Source organism: Coffea arabica, chromosome 6c (assembly GCF_036785885.1).
Source record: "Coffea arabica cultivar ET-39 chromosome 6c, Coffea Arabica ET-39 HiFi, whole genome shotgun sequence".
Lineage (NCBI taxonomy): Eukaryota > Viridiplantae > Streptophyta > Magnoliopsida > Gentianales > Rubiaceae > Coffea > Coffea arabica.
The window spans coordinates 9,879,122-9,895,648 of record NC_092320.1 but is presented as its reverse complement, the minus strand read 5'-3'; the positions used below and the strand labels follow the sequence as shown (position 1 = coordinate 9,895,648).

The 16,527-nt window shown below is 39.2% G+C and overlaps 3 protein-coding genes across 3 annotated transcripts; 1 reads left to right on the top strand and 2 right to left on the bottom strand.

Moving 5' to 3' along the window:
• Positions 1-3,367: 3,367 nt before the first annotated feature.
• On the top strand, positions 3,368-7,221 carry LOC140004545 (glutathione hydrolase 3-like). The gene is made up of 7 exons (XM_072052738.1): positions 3,368-3,625; positions 4,472-4,812; positions 5,035-5,421; positions 5,732-5,967; positions 6,055-6,319; positions 6,485-6,622; positions 6,710-7,221. The coding sequence occupies exons 1-7, from the start codon at positions 3,511-3,513 to the stop codon at positions 6,980-6,982; spliced, it is 1,755 nt and encodes a 584-aa protein (XP_071908839.1). The 5' UTR covers positions 3,368-3,510; the 3' UTR covers positions 6,983-7,221.
• LOC113697556 (AP-4 complex subunit sigma) lies at positions 7,161-9,760 on the bottom strand. The gene is made up of 5 exons (XM_072052739.1): positions 9,431-9,760; positions 8,652-8,738; positions 7,774-7,842; positions 7,484-7,658; positions 7,161-7,398 (listed from the first exon to the last, which is right to left on the bottom strand). The coding sequence occupies exons 1-4, from the start codon at positions 9,569-9,571 to the stop codon at positions 7,524-7,526; spliced, it is 432 nt and encodes a 143-aa protein (XP_071908840.1). The 5' UTR covers positions 9,572-9,760; the 3' UTR covers positions 7,161-7,398; positions 7,484-7,523.
• An 831-nt stretch (positions 9,761-10,591) lies between these two features.
• LOC113691519 (ATP-dependent 6-phosphofructokinase 3-like) lies at positions 10,592-15,878 on the bottom strand. Its single transcript, XM_027209681.2, has 13 exons — positions 15,373-15,878; positions 14,470-14,516; positions 14,324-14,363; positions 13,884-13,946; positions 13,657-13,794; positions 13,403-13,561; positions 13,271-13,324; positions 13,047-13,115; positions 12,795-12,924; positions 12,154-12,419; positions 11,904-11,952; positions 11,652-11,806; positions 10,592-11,001 (listed from the first exon to the last, which is right to left on the bottom strand). The coding sequence occupies exons 1-13, from the start codon at positions 15,607-15,609 to the stop codon at positions 10,816-10,818; spliced, it is 1,593 nt and encodes a 530-aa protein (XP_027065482.1). The 5' UTR covers positions 15,610-15,878; the 3' UTR covers positions 10,592-10,815.
• Positions 15,879-16,527: the final 649 nt, after the last annotated feature.

The window sequence follows — 16,527 nt, the reverse complement described above, 5'->3', positions numbered from 1 at the left end:
CAGATCCGATGTACGGTTGCATTGCCATTCACTTGGAACTGTTAGGGCTCAGTTATTGAGCCTTGGACAGCTTGGATCGTGTAGCTTGGGCAATATAAACATGGATCAAAAATCTCTGCGATCACTAAACTATTGGTCAGGTTATATTTTGATAATCAAATTATTTTTTGTCAATAACTGATCACTAAATAATTTAATTATTAAACCCTTGACCATTGGGTGATAATTACTTTTAATTTGTGAAATTAGCAATACACACGGCAAAGCATAAAAGCAATTTTGTTCAATAACTACGCGACCGATTTTCTAAATTGGGATATTTGGAATGGGTGTAATTGGCAAGATAGCTCTCGCCCAAAAGGTATATGGGGAGTGGTCCGTCAGCTGCCATTTTGATTGCTTTGCTTGGGCTGCGGTGGGTAAGGACTTCCGCACCAGAAAAATTTTGGAAGATTTGCTGCTGCAACACGTCTGCCGAGCCAGGGATGACATGGCCCCATTTTCAGACTTGGACTTGGCTCAGAAGCTTTACTAGTTCCTGCAGTCCAAGAGAGTCTTGATTGTTTTGGATGATGTCTGCTCTGCCGATGCTTGGTAGTGCCTCCGCATTGCACTTTCGTCCCGAGAACCACCCGCCAGCAGAGTGCTGCTCACCACTCGGGACAACGGATTTGCGGACAAGATTGCTTCTTCATCAGCCGACAACAAAGGATTCGTTCACCGGATGAGGTTTCTTAACCCAGGCTGGGAGCTTCTCCACAAGACGGCTTTTAGAGGTTACTCTTCTTCTGGCAAAGACGTCGTTTCTAGAAAAAATCTTACCTCTCTTAAAGGGCATATCACATATCTTCTTGCTGGTTCCAATTTGTTGTTATGGAATTTCTGGGCCTTGTACGGATGGGTTAACCTTTTCGTAATAGTGGTATCAGAGCCAGGCAACGAACCCAACATCCCAGGTTCGAATCTCGCAGAGGCTTTGCCTCCATGAAGGGGGAGTCCCAAAATTACCAGGCCGTCGAGGACGTCGGCCTCTAAGGAGGGGCGTTTGTTATGAAATTTTTGGACCTTGTACGGATAGGTTAACCTTTTCGTAACATTTGTCCATGAGGTTTTCATTGTTGCTGCTAATCTGCAGAAGCATCTAGGTATAGGTTTAGGAGAGCTCCTCGACGTTCTTCGTCTTCTTCTTCAGCTTCTTTGATTTGTGGCTGAAGATTTAGGGCTCCCAATTTGAGTCTCTATGTTTTCCTCCACGTAATGTTCCATTCCGTGATTGTTTGAGGAAAGAAATTAAGAGGAGAATACGATCACGTAATTGCTGGACAAAATTGCCCCTGCACTTTGGCACGTGTATTACTAATTTTCTTAAGTTATTTAGTGATCAATTATTGATGAAATATAATTTGATGGTCAAAATATGATTGAATCAATAGTTTAGTAAACCAATATGATTGAACCAAATATGATAACCATAGGACTCTAATTCTTGCGGGCGCTGGACACCAGTTTCTAAGGAGATTTGATGAGATTAATCGAGTTGTCCATGAGGGACAGACAATTTGGTGGGAGGCAAGGGTTGAACCCCTAACCTTCCACCCCACCAAGAGAGGTGGTGGCCACTGAGTTAAAGCTCAGTAGTTGTCCTATAAACAATTAAACTATCCTTCTTTCTAAAACACAATTAAATTTGAAAGTAATGGTAATTCTTGGGATGATGTGTATATGTACCAGCGAGTAATACTTCTGCACTATTGGTGGGTAGCGAGTTTGTTTGAGAAGATAAAAAGGGGAGGATATAAATCTAGCAATTGGAATGAAGAAAATGGGCGAGAATTCTGAGTTCTGAGGTCGAATAGTAACTAGGTGGCCCATCTGGTGAGGGAACTCATCTAATGTTCTGTTTCTACAATAAGTTGTAGTGTTCAAGTGTTTGTCCTTTTTATTTATCTTTTTAATTTTTATCAGCAACGATAACAGTTTATATAATTCATTCTAACCTAATCTAAGGAGAGAGCAGGGAGAAGTCACAACTAATAGTTTGTGGGAGGTAAGGATTGAACCTTTAATCTCCCACCTCAATCAAGACTTTAAAGATGTTTTGGTGACCAACAGCCCCTTGGATTGTTGATTGTTCAAGTGTTTGTGGCTTAGCAAGAATTTTAGAAATATATAAATTTGATTTAGAATAATTTTATAAACATTGACAGTGTATACGTTATCACTGTTAGATCAGTGTATATTCTATCACTGTTAAATCTATGACACATACGTAAAAATTGAATTTCAAATTTAATTGTGCATAGTTGTCATTCATTTAACACTGACAATAATACATTCACTATCGAAAGATTAATTAATCTTTTAATTTAGGACAAATCTTATATATAATAATAATGCATGAATATTACTGTAGCACTATATGAAGTGTAAAGCTCTCCACTGTCCAAACTATTATTATTGAAATTTTAATGCCTTTTAAGCAACGGTGGAGGACTGCGCACCCAAAAAAAAAAAAAAAAAAAAAAAATCGAACTCATGTGGCGTACATAACTATTATTTTGTCATCACGTGATCTATAAATAATTTCAGATACCTCATCCAAATCAACACTGAGAACTAAACTTTCTCATTGGAGAAAAGTCCAAACAACATCACAGAACTAAACCAAATTTGATTCGAACTAATTGGTTAGGTTTGATCAAGTTTGCATTACTTGAAAGTGGCAATAAATGTATGTGTCCTGGCGGAAAAAAATGCCACGGTGTCTGACTCAAAACGTGTATGGCACCTGAATGTCTCTGTCACTTCTGACCCACGCGCTGTTGATTTTTATTACCGCAAGAATCAGTTGCCTTGCTTCCTTGTAATTAGATCAACATTTGCAAAAGTCGTAATTTTCATCCGTTTGAGAAGAATAAAAAGACCGTTTCCGGAAAAAAAAAAAAAAAAAAAAGACGTGATGATGTCCGATCTTCATCGACGCAAGAATAAAATAATACTAACCGCGAAAGATTAAATGTGTACTCTACGTAACAAAACGAAGAAGAAAACGAAAGGGGAGGCTCGCACACGTAAGCGCACAGAACTTAGCTTCACTCACAGAACAAACTGAGAATTTTCAAGTTTCAACCTCGAGGGCCAGTTAAAGAAGTCAAAGGCATAATAAAATCCCTGGCAAATGGGGTCTAGACTAGAGCATGAAGCCCCTGGCGGCGGAGAGGGTGGCGCGTGAGAGTATAAAAGTGGTGCAGATATTTTTCGGGATTCCCATCTTATTCAGCTCACCAGCGTCCATCCTTAATAATTGGAGCTGACATTTTATGCTCTACGTACAATTTATACAGCAACACAACAAGAAAGGAAGCGTAGTGCCAACTCAGCCTCCCTCCACACGACACAACCCACCACAGCAACTGCTAAACCTACAAAAGCAAAGACCCACGTTACAGCTTTAATCAATTAATAAAAGCACTCTGTTTTGGTCATTACCTTCCAGCTGGAGAAGCAGCAATGAGGCAGCAGCACAGCCTGGAAGCTCCATTATTGGTTGAGAGTGGAAATTCCATCAGGAAGAGATACTGGAGAACAGTTCTGTCTTTTTTGCTTGCTCTTATTGGCTTAACATGTGAGTGTCGATTCTATCCAATTTGATGCTAAAACTTGACGTTTTCATTGGACTCTTAATTGGATTTTTCTTGATATACCTTAGTTCTGGATGGCCTGTGTACTCTGCAAGACACACCAAAACTAGAACAGGGGGGCCATGATCAGTCATTGAATTCCCCGGTGGGATGGGTTGGGGACATGGGTAGCTTTGTCATCGTCACCAGGGACGCCAATCTTCTGTGATGAGTAACAGAAGAATCGTCCCTGATAGTAATAATTCAAGATTCTCGTAATCATTTTGTTTTAATTGTTTGCCACATGAAGCCCCTCTTCAGACGCCTGGCCTTAGTTAATTTTACCGTCTATTGGTGCTCTTGTTCGGGTTACTCTTATCACATGGTAATCCATCATACTTAAAATCGAGTAATACTACTATAGCTGGATAGCTTTTGAATAATCTGTTATTGTTCTTTTTGGGAGAAATTATCTCTTGTATTGGCAAAGGCTAATCCATCCAAGAGGAGGGGTTATGTGATCAAGGTGCGCCTATTCGAGTTGAATTCTTTGCATGGTATTCATGATTGCTAAGAATAAAATGGCAAACACATGGCCGGACTGGATTCTGAAAAGAACCTTGTGCTAAAGTTGTCTGGCTGCTACAGGTTTTAACGTGATTTAGTTTTTACCCCACATAGCCATTTTTACTAGACTGCACTATGAATTGCTACAGACATATAAGTTTGTATGTTTTGCTATCACCTTTATCCGTTGGATTTACAGTGTTAGATACATGAATTTCCTGTTTCTTTATAGTACTCCTGCATATTTGGATGTTTCACTATTTAGCTTCTCTGTATGCATGTAGGTGTTGGTTTGATACTGCGAGGCAATTCAAGTTTTTGGGTAGTAGTGAGAGATGGAAACGAATTTAATGAGAGCCTGCAGTTTGGAAACACTGAAATTGTTGAGTCTCAGCAAGCAGTTGTTGCAGCTGATGATGGCCGTTGCTCAGAAATTGGAGTTTCAGTACTTGCAAAAGGTGGGCATGCTGTTGATGCTGCAGTTGCAACTGCACTTTGCCTTGGAGTTGTCAATCCAATGGCAAGCGGAATAGGAGGCGGAGGTTTCATGGTTGTTCGTTCTTCAACAACATCAGAAGCCCAAGCATTTGACATGAGGGAGACTGCTCCGTTAGCTGCTTCCCAGGTACATATTTCTCTCCACTTTTACAGGATAATTTACCTAGTTCATACTATAATTTTTTTATATGATACGGACTATTGTAATGTAGACTAGTTTTATACCTCATAGTCTAGGTTGGATTCATTTGACTGCGGCATTGAATTTTGGGCAATCTATTCTTTGAAAACTTTGGATCTTAGCGGTTGAGCTTTCGTAATTTGTTCAACTTTGGAAATTTATTATCAGGACATGTATGAGACTGATGTCAATGCAAAATATAATGGAGCACTATCAATGGGAGTTCCTGGTGAACTAGCTGGTTTACACGAGGCTTGGCTTAAATTTGGGCGGTTGCCATGGAAAACTTTGTTTCAACCCGCCATCAAACTTGCCAAAGAAGGGTTTGTGGTTGCTCCATACCTTGGATCATACCTTGCTCGTAAAAAGAATATAATACTATCTGATCCTGGCTTAAAACAAGTGTATGCACCAAATGGCAAATTGCTGAAAGCTGGTGAAATATGCTACAATGTGGAACTTGGCCGCAGCCTAGAGGCAGTTTCTGTCAACACAATGGGCTACACGATTTTAGGAATGCCACCTCCATCAAGTGGGACGCTGGGAATGTCTCTGGTATGCATTCTCTTTCTATCAATTGGACGATACGCAGACTCAGATTTGTATAGCTCAACAGTCTAGACCCATATGAATTCAGATCGGTTGAACAAGTCTTTTTTGGTGGAACATTTTGACTGTTGCGTTGGTTCCCCTGAAAAGAACATAGTCCTAACCTTTTGCCTTGCAATTTTGACATTTAGTTCAGAAACTTCTGATTAATTTACTACCTGCATGCTGTGGCAAGACTGCATGTTAGCTTGGATGAGTGGCAAAACATAGTCCATTTTTTGTTACCTAAAAGTGTCTGCAATTGGTGAAATTTTAGGTGCTGAACATCTTAGACAGTTATGCTAGTTCAAATGCAGCAGAGGGTCCTTTGGGTCTTCATCGTTTGATTGAAGCTTTAAAACACATGTTCGCTATCCGCATGGACCTGGGTGACCCCGACTTCGTAAATATCAGTAAAACCGCATCTGACATGCTCTCCCCTGAATTCGCAAAGAAAATGCAGCAACTGATATTCGACAACACCACTTTCCCTCCCGAATACTACATGCACAGGTTGAAAGAGCTATATTGGATCCTTGAATATCAGATTGTACATTCTCACTTCAAATTGCTAACTTGTAGCCATCATACTATTTCCAGGTGGAGTCAGCTTAGAGATCATGGAACCAGCCACTTCTGTATTGTTGATGCAGACCGAAATGCTGTATCAATGACGACCACAGTGAATTATCCCTTCGGTGCTGGGGTGCTGTCTCCTTCGACTGGCATCGTGCTTAACAATGAAATGGGAGATTTCAGCGTACCTACAGAGATATCTTCCGATAAGCTCCCTCCTGCTCCAGCCAACTTTATTAGACCAAACAAGAGACCATTATCTTCAATGACCCCTATAATCGTTCTCAAGGTAGAAGAACGTTCTATAATGAATCATGTTTTTCATTCCACTTGCTGCTTGTCATTTCTTTGATTACAAAAAAGCATTACAGAGACATAGCAACGGTCTGTCTCAGCGTTTCTATGTCAACTGATTTCATTACTAACCAATTCTTTTATGGATAATTGTCATCAGCATAATCAGCTAGCTGGAGTGATTGGAGGAAGTGGAGGATCAGACATAATTCCGGCAGTGGTCCAAGTGTTCATTAACCATTTTATTCTGGGAATGGAGCCTCTAGCTGCTGTTCAGAGTCCAAGAGTTTACCACGAGGTCGAATTGATTGGCTCACTACGAAAAATTAATTTACTAAATAACCTGCTGCCGATCGTCCGTTAATATATTCTTGATTTTCTACAGTTAATCCCGAATGTCGTTTTGTACGAGAACTGGACAGTTTTGGATGGGGATCACATCGAACTCTCAAATGAGAATAGGCACTTCTTGGAAGAAAGGGGTCACCAGCTACAGGGTAGATCAGGCGGAGGAATCTGCCAATTTATAGTTCAAACCCTTCAAAGGCCAAGGGATGGGGGTCGGAAATTTGGGAAAACGGCGAACAACGAGGTAGTTCATGGAATTCTTACAGCTGTTAGTGACCCTAGGAAAGACGGAAGGCCTGCAGCCATCTGATACTCTCACTCGGTTACAAGTTAAAACCAATAAAACTGTACAAATACGGCTGAGGGCTTAATCCTATTTCTGCAGCTTGCTGCGTTGTAAATTAGGCAATGATTCCTTATATATCATTCAACAACAGCTAGCCATGGCACCTATGATTATTTTGAAAAAGAGAGAAAAAAGCCGAGTGTAGAATTTAATGTTTTTCTTTAAAAGTGCATAAAGAAATAGTGTTTCAGAGCTTGGTACAAGACTCGGCAGTGCATACTGTTATTGACGCCTAACTTCTGGTTGAAACCTCAAACTTAACAAAAATAAATGTCCAACTCCAATTTATTTCTGCAACACCAATTGCAGGATGACACACTACGAGCCTCTAACCAGCTCACCCTCCCATGTTCACTTCATGGATTAGAACTCGATGACATCTACAAAACAATCAAGTGCATCTCTAATATAGATAACGACTGAACAAGTGGATAACCAAAAAAGAAAAAAGGAAGGGAAAATTACACAAACTCTTTGTTATAGCTGCAACATCTTTAAAAACGAGTTATGAAGCTTTTTCCAACAACTGTATTGGGCCCAAAATGTTAGACTTGCTAGTCTCAACGATACACCCGTTCATAACCATTTCCTCCAGCATAAAGTGTGCTTTCTCCAGATGGAACATGATATCCAGCTCACACTGCACTTACATGAAAGAGTTCATACAAAGCGAAGGTAACCAAAATAAAGAGAAATTTGCCAGAGAAACTAGTTGAGATAAATTGAATCATCAGTTTTTTAGTTTCAAAACTTACCACATTACCAAAATGCCGATCCATGGTTTCAACCAACAGGTGTATGAACTCTAAAATTGCAAGTTCATTCTGCAAGAGTAAAGATTAAGGAAAAGAATGAAAAACAATACTCAGAAAAGGTTCCATAACAATATAGCAATCTCAGGGCATTTGAACTAGGAAAGACAAAAACCTATTCCATATTCACACGAAGGGATTCACAGATTTGTTCAAAACAATAGCATGAAAACCTATTCTACTACTGTACCCCATCTGAACTACCTACACACCACTGGACTTTTCAAGTAAAGGATGATAAAATTCCCTTCAATGAAATCGAAACAACCCCTGACACACTATACAGCGGATATTTCAGGTGCTTTTCTTGTAGGGCAGACACAAGACATGCATCTAAGCAATTAACTAGTCAAATAGAGATGCATGACGATAACATTCCACAAGCAAAGAAAACAAGATAATTGGAAGTAAATCACCTTGTCTAGAGTTAGCTAACAATGCACTATGTAACATCCCAAGTAGAGGCATGCACGTTGACACTAAGAGTTGAATTTTGATGTGATATGAAGTTTTAAGAATGAGAAAGACTAATAATAAACACCTTCTAGGACCCTCTCAAAGTTAACTAAGCACCAGATCTTGAAAAACAAGTGCCAAGGTCAGGTACCCCTTTCAAGGTAAAGCAAAATGCAAATGCAGACAATGACAATAGCACTGCCCAAGCTGTAACAAAGTATTATCATGCCCATAAAGAAGATTGTAGCCATCATCATGTAGGTTGACAGATCATTCAGAACAAGAAGTTCTATTAAGAATCTGAGGTACATGAGATTAATGTCAACGAGAACCATTATACATGTTAACGAGATAGAATAGCTTACTTCTTCATTATCAACTCCGACCAGAAAAAACAGGGATGCATATCGCCGGTAAACAATCTTGTAGTTCCGATGCTCAACAAATGAACACTGTAATCAATTAACAAAGTAGGGACCAAAATGACTCAAAGATTCAGATAGCATCAAAACTAGCAAAAATAAACAACAATTCTGTGATAAAAAAGAGGGGGTCTGGAAGGGGGAGGGTATTTGGGCAGTCCACCAAATGATGAACATTACAAATGGCACTAAAAGCTATGTTCAGTTTGGCCAGAAAACATCAGATTCTATTAGCTGCTCTTGATCTAAAGGGGAATGGAGTGGAGACAGCTGATTTTCCAATGATGAAAGAGCCAAGCTTGCAGGTGAAATCAGTAAAAGAAGCAATCACAAAATCTATAAAGTACTCCGTAAGCTGATATCAGAAAAAGGCGTGGACTTTACAATCGAGAGAAGATTACAAGCACAGGAGAGAGGAATCAGAAAAAGGATCAACATTTTCATCTTCTCTAGCAGACAAACAGTAATGAAAAACAAAGAAAGAAGAAGAAACTGGGTGTATCCCCGAAGAAACACACAGATGATTGCATCATTAACAAATTAATAATGGAATTCCAGAAGACAGATTTTAAAGGCAGAAAGGAATCATCGTCGAGAATTTGAGCCAAAGGACACCCCATTAAAAAGTCATCGAAGAAATCAATTCTAATAATGCATAAATCAATAAGAGAGAGAGAGAGAGAGAGAGAGAGAGAGAGAGAGAGAGAGAGAAGGCGGGGAACCTGTTGCTCAGTGCGAGCGAGGCATTTGCGGACGATTTCGCCTTCAAGGGCACGTCTTTCTTCAATGGTGAGGTACTCGTAGTACTGGGCTAGCCTTGTCTGCCCTTGCTTGTTCACCATCAGTATGAATCTTATCCCCATTCTTATTATTATTATTCAGTAAAAGCTAATTTAAATCTCAACAAAAAGATGATGAGAAGAGGAAGAAAACGGGAAGTTGGCTGGCGGATGGAACCGGAACCCGCCGCAGGCTTCTTCTTTAATTTGATTGATTGCTCTCCGTCGGGTCTTTGCCTTTGGATGCTTCAGAATTTGGACCCTGTGTCGGTCCGAAGTCCCTTTTGCTTTACTGTTGCTTGTCATGTTACTTTTGCCCTTTTTTTTTTTTTTTTTTTTTTTTGGGACCGCCCCGGGGGTGGGGCGGTGCTCAGTACTCAGTCACTGAAACGGAAATTTTCCAATTTTTTTTTTTTTAAAAAGAGGGATGGACATAAATTATCACTACACATAATGTGGTTTAGTTTTCATAAATTATCAAAATATTTTTGTTCTAAGTAAAATTACAAATTTATCTTTATGTGCACGTATTAGCATACATTTGTATACGCACATTAAAATATATATTATGTATGTGTGTATATATATGCATGTGTGTTCATATCGTTTAAATTTGCATATTTGGATGAACACATATACTCATCAAGGTATACACATTATTTTTATTCGTTAAGGTGCATGTTTTCCTTCCATAGAATGCAAAATGTTACGAGAGTAATTTAATCATTTAGCAATAAATTTATTAGTTATATTAATTCGTGATTGATAACCAGCTCTCATTTATAAATTTTACAAAACTTACAACATTACTTGTAAATTTTTAATCTTTCGATTCCCTCTTTCGAAATTTTTCCTAACAAAACCATTTTTTTTTTTATAAAAAAACCCCCAATTACTCCAATTCATGGCACAATTGACGCTTTTATTTTATTTTATTGTTTGTGTGCGCGCGGGGGGGGGGGGGGGGGGGGGGGGGGGGGGGGATGTAGAACTTACTTGTGCTTAAAGGGCAAATATACAATCCGCATACTTTGTTGCTCAAAAGTCAACTGGGCTCTAGTCTCACGATTAGCCAAGCCCAAATAAAGCATCCGCTCGATAAAATGAGAAAGAAAACGAATATAATTATATGTGTTGTGTTGTGTTGTTCCCATTCTTATTTATAGCACAAAATTACATTCCGCTAGCACACCTCCAATAGGAAGGAAGGATCTCAATTTGGGTGGGTTTGTTTGGAACCAATTAGTCGCTGAACTCAATGGTTATAATGCCAAGTGCAATACAACTTCTGCCGTACATCGCGCGCAACGCATCAGGTTCGGTGCAGCTCAACATGCGACCTTCTTCCTGTTTATGGGATTCTCATCCAGCAACCCAGGAACTACTTCTTCCTTGTCTTTCTTGGCATTTTCTATTATATCTCTTGTCAAGAAGCTTGGTTGATTCGTTGATGAAAGAAGTCTAGCCCACATCCTATCCGTTATCACAACCTTGTGCTGTCTCTCATTGATTCGCTGCAGATTCCATCCAGAGGAGGCAGCAATTCATCGTCATTTATAAACACAAGTAAGATCAAATCATATCATAAAGAAACACGGCAGTCAAAAGCTATCAGCATCCTATAACTAAAAGAGTTTGTTCTGCATCGGTGCACAAAAGAGCATCCTATCAGTATTCGTGTATAGTTCTCAGCATTCATGCACGTCCTTTTTTATTTTTGGTTAATGTGTCGTATGTCATGCTCATCTTCTAAAGACACAATCCACTTCACGCTAATCTTCATTGAATGAAACTATTGGAATCCAACAAATAAGGTCCTCATTCAACAAAAAGCCTTGTAAATAGTTACTGAATCAGACATGAGGAAAGCTAAAGTGGTGTCTATGCACGCACGTCTAGGCCTGTGGTCTGGAGAACAGACAGATTTCAAGGATTAAAAAGCAAAACCATATTAAGGGGCTTGCAGCATCCGGATTTGCAGTGCTGCTTTGTGCAGTGCTGTTTGTATAAGGACATCGATGATGATAAGATGGATTTTAGAGGGTAAGCAAACATATGTAACAGGTGTCAAATCACTATATATGGACAACTAAAATGTTTATAACCTGAGCCTAATGATTATTTATTTGAATCATGAGCATTTTAATGCAACAATATGACTTACATGGAATGGTATGTAACAGTGCCTGCCATTGACAGGCCCTACTGTGAAGCCTGTGTACCCTGCCATTGCTCCATGAACAGCACTTTGAGCCAGAAGAGTGCAGTAAACATTGTCTGATGCATTGCTAGGAATGGCTCGGATCATATATGTGGGATCTGTCGCAGATCCAGCGAAGTACTTGGTCAGACTTCAGAGAAGAATATACTAGTAGTAATTTTTATCATATATAAGGGGAAATTTCAAGGTACCAACCTATATATTTGAGATTAATTGCCATCTTCTGTTCTTTAGCAAAATGATTCTGCAAGAGAGAGCCATGACTTTCTCAGCTCAGTCAAACTAATTTACACAGCACAAACAATGACTAAATGCACCAACATAATTTACTACTTTAGTTTTAAAGAGCCCCTGATTACAATCAAAACCTTAATTCCTAGTTATGAGAACTATATTGCTAAATGCAGCAAATAATCAGTTCAGAACCATGCATCAGAAGCCATACCTTGATGCTTTGAGATATCCACAATCCAACATCTTGTAAAAGCTTATTTCCAGAAGCATCCTGCTGATCGGTAGATTGCAGACTCTGAGAGAGTAGCTCTTGCCCTGCACCTTCTGCTATCACAATTACCATGTGCCCTTGCTCTTTGAGTCGTTTCTCAATGTATTCATAAAGTCCACCAGGACCGTCAAGATAAAATGGTGATTCGGGAATCAAGCAGCAATCGACATCTCGACTAGCAAGAGTCGCATGCATCGCAATGAACCCTGCATTAAAGACCATTGAGAATGTTACACAAGCAATTTCACAGAGCATAACATGATGTGCTGTTGGGAAAATATGATGATCCTTCTGGAAATATAAACAGTGAAGATAATCTGATGGCAAACCGTGAAGAAAAGGTGAATGTTCGGCGGGAAAACCAAATGATGCCCCAACCCCAATTAGTGCCATATGTGTTACAAAACATGTACTCCAACTTTGCATATTACACTACACTGCAGCTCATTATCATTTGCACACTGAGGTCTTGACTAAGGGGACCTTTTCTTGCATTTTCTAATGCAAGATTGTTTGGCAAAAGAGTACAGATTATTTGATGTATTCGCCAAAGAAACATCGAATTCTGGTATGAAGCTTACCGCTGTTCCGTCCCATTAACTTCACAACACCAATGCCATTCTCAACACTTGTTGCTTCCACATGTGCAGCATTAATAGCACGTTGAGCTTCCTCCACAGTAGAATCAAAACCAAAAGATTTGTCAATAACCTGCAAAGAGGAAGACAAAATTCTGAGTGCTGATAAACTGGTAATGAGCTGGAATTTATAAAGTCAGCGACAATGTGTAGAAGGACGCTGATACAGCCACTCTTAACCTACAAACAAATTACCGGAATGTCATTATCAATGGTTTTCGGGACACCGACAACCGCAACTTTAAGACCTCGTTTTCTGATTTCCTGAGGAATGGACGACGGTATAAGTTGTAAAAGATCTAATTTACTAAAGGATTGAGAAAAGGAAGAGCGACACCTGAAGGATAGCAGCCATTCTTGAGTCACACAGATCAGAGGCTAGGAAAAACCAAATTCACCGTCACATCAATTAGACATACCTCAAAAATAACACTAGCCCCCTTTTGCGTCCCATCTCCTCCAATAATATATACCTACATCAATGACAGCATGGGTTCTAGGATCAGGCAACAGATGCAAAATAAAAGCTCAGGCATATTTATTGTTCATACCTGATTGATTCCACGGTCCTGAATGCTGTCAACTATCTTTTTGGTGACATGGCCTCCGCGTGATGTTCCAAGAACTGTCCCACCACGTTTGTGGATATCATTTACAACCTTAGGTGTCAAGGATATTGTATTGCGGGAATAGAAACCCCGGTATCCTCCCTACAAATCCATCAATCTCATTAACAGTTGCTACCACCGCAGAGAATAAATTGGTCAGCTTTTATAAAAACTGCTGCACAGAAGAATCCACTCACATCTATTCCCAGGACTCTATTTACACCATACATGTAGTTCAAGCCACAAACTATTTCTCTGATCACTGTGTTGAGTCCAGGGCATAAACCTCCACATGTAACGATACATGCATGTACTTCATCAGACTCGAAATGAACCTGGAAGCATTGTTCAAAAATCTTGGTTATCTACAACAAATTGGTCCTTATTTACGACAAATTTCACTCATGTCGAATATATAACATACCTTTTGGCGAGGACCTGCTCGTCGAAAATGTATCCCTCTTGGACCAGTTGCATGAACAACAACCTGCAGAAGAAATGATCAGGGAATATTAGACATGACAAGGACATTTGAATTGTAAACACTTTGATACTCATGCTCATTCCCCATTGCTCATCTCCAAAACGGCACATTATCCTTCTACCTCAAAAAAATAAAAAACCAGGCCGCATGGCTGATCTTTGAGAATCTTTTTCGGTTTAAAGCAATTGGGTGGAAGCACTGCCTGGCGCCTTCTGGAGATGGAGGCACCAACTTCTATAAACACAGAGCCGTTTAGACTAATCTTTGCCTCCCCAAAACTCATTTAACGGAAGCAAAAAATGGTCAATCCTCATCAGCCCGCAAGGGTTGAATTTATTGCTCTTACAAATTGAAAAGTGGAAGCTCAAAGACAGACTAACCTTTTGTGGAACAGTGTCATCAGCATGGACAAAGTACTGTCTGTAATCAGATATGGTAATCGTCAATATATGCAAGGTCCAGTCTTCTATGTAACTAAACAAAATTAACTGCAGAAGTTTTGTAATTGAGACTTGAAATTACTTACCTCACAGCTGAATATGCAGGATTATCTTGCAAGGGATTGGTATAAGTCTGCCAACAATAAGAACAAGGATTGAATCATTAGAGCAGCCTTTCTAGCAAAGAAAGGATGACAATTCAATAAAGACAAAACTCGCCTTTCATTTATCCTCCAGAAAACCGGCAAAAAGATAATCTTACTTACCCTCCCCTCGCCCCTCCCAAAAAACAAAAAAAGGACACCAGCAAATAAGACGAAACAAAAGTACTTCTCTGCCTTGAACAAAAGTACTTCTCTTCCTTGATCTACAGATGGATGAGTTTTTTATTTGGCTCGGAAACAAAGAAAAAGAGATTAGAAAAGAACAGAACATTTTAGTACTTCTCTGGTTCTGGCTACTGGTTCTGTCTACTGTAAATTAGCTTAATTACAAAGCAGCGCAAGCACTATCACTAAAGCAAAATTTTGACTAAAGCGCTATCACTGAAGCAAAATTTTGTCTAAAGGAAAAGAAATAATTGAAAAATGGGACAAGCATCGTAAACAGGCCCTCGTAATTATGAAACAGAAGAACTACGCTATAAAGGTCAAAAACATTACTCAATATGCAGGGGAAACAGAAGCAGCTTTTTTAATAAACATACATCTCCCAAAAAGTTGGAATATCGAAAATCATTGGAAAAAGACAAATTAATAGTTAGAACTAAATTTTCAGGTTACAGACAAGCTTGCACAAATTTCTTCAACCTTTTCCTGTTGCTTTTTGCATATTGAGATGGTAGAAGAACATTAAAAAAAAAAAAAAAAAATGGACCGATCAAACAGAAGATTCAACACACTCAAAAGCCTTCAACACCATATTTCCACAAAAACCAACGATCAACTTATCAAATTTATAGAGAAAGGGTGATGGAGAAGCATAATTACAGGAAGATCAGGAATATAGTCAGATAAATGAGGAACATCTTCAAGAACATAACCGGCTTCTCCGGTCACGATTTTAGGCTGTGAATTATTGGTTGCTCCCATGGACAACTTCTTTTCAGTAACTTGAAAAGATGTAAACCCGTTTGGAAGATGAGCGTTATGAGTATGATCAGGCAACTTCAAGAAAGCTAACTTGCTAGAAGAGACTCCGCCACCACCATTACAAACTGCCTCCATTCAAGTTTTGGAACAACCCAAGAAAAAGAAATGATATGATATAGCAGTAAAAGTGATTTTTGGTAAATGGATTGAATTCAGACATTGATCTTGTGCAAGGAAGGTTATTATATACTAGGAGTATTATGGCATGGTATGTGCGGGGTTGACTATTATTACTCCAACTCCACAAGTTAAAAGCATGAAGCCTTGCCCAAGTAATCTATTTAGGTATGGTTTTGAACACGGATTTTGTGTACATAGAGCTTGCGCTTTTGGATCGACTGAAACAGGTGGCAGAATTGCCTAGTTATTTTCAGTAGGTGTACATCCTATTCACAAGAAAGTAGGAAGCCAGAGAAAGTGAAAGGAGGAAGGTGACTGGGAGGCTTCCATCCCTCAAAAAATAAATAAATAAATAAATAAAAGGAGGCTTCCAAACTGGGATTCAAGAATTTAAGGTGACAAAAAAAAAAAAAAAAAGAAGGGTAGAAAACATGATTAAAAATGTCAATAGTAATGTTACGGAAACACATGTTGCTTCATGTTAACGGTAAGGCAGCACTGTGTGAGGATTGGTTCAACTCGTAAGAGAAGTTTTTTAAAATTCCCTTCCGGTTTCGTCCAATTTTCCGTTTTCTTTCTGTTGAAGACTCCCTCTGCTGGCTGCTAATGCCTGAGGAAAATTACCATCTTGTTACCTTCATTAGGTAAATAAAATATGCTAACTATTTTTTTGACTTGACTGGCGTGCCTTAGAAAAAAGAAAAATAGAAAGGGTCCAATACACGGTGATTTGCTTTCTAGAAGTACAATTTGGACCCTGGACTTTTTTCATTGAACCCCCTTTTCAATTAGGAACTTGAGGCTATATGCCTCCTGGAATATAGAAGATTCCTTCGCTATTCTAGAGATCCTGCTGTTGAAGAAGAGTTGAAC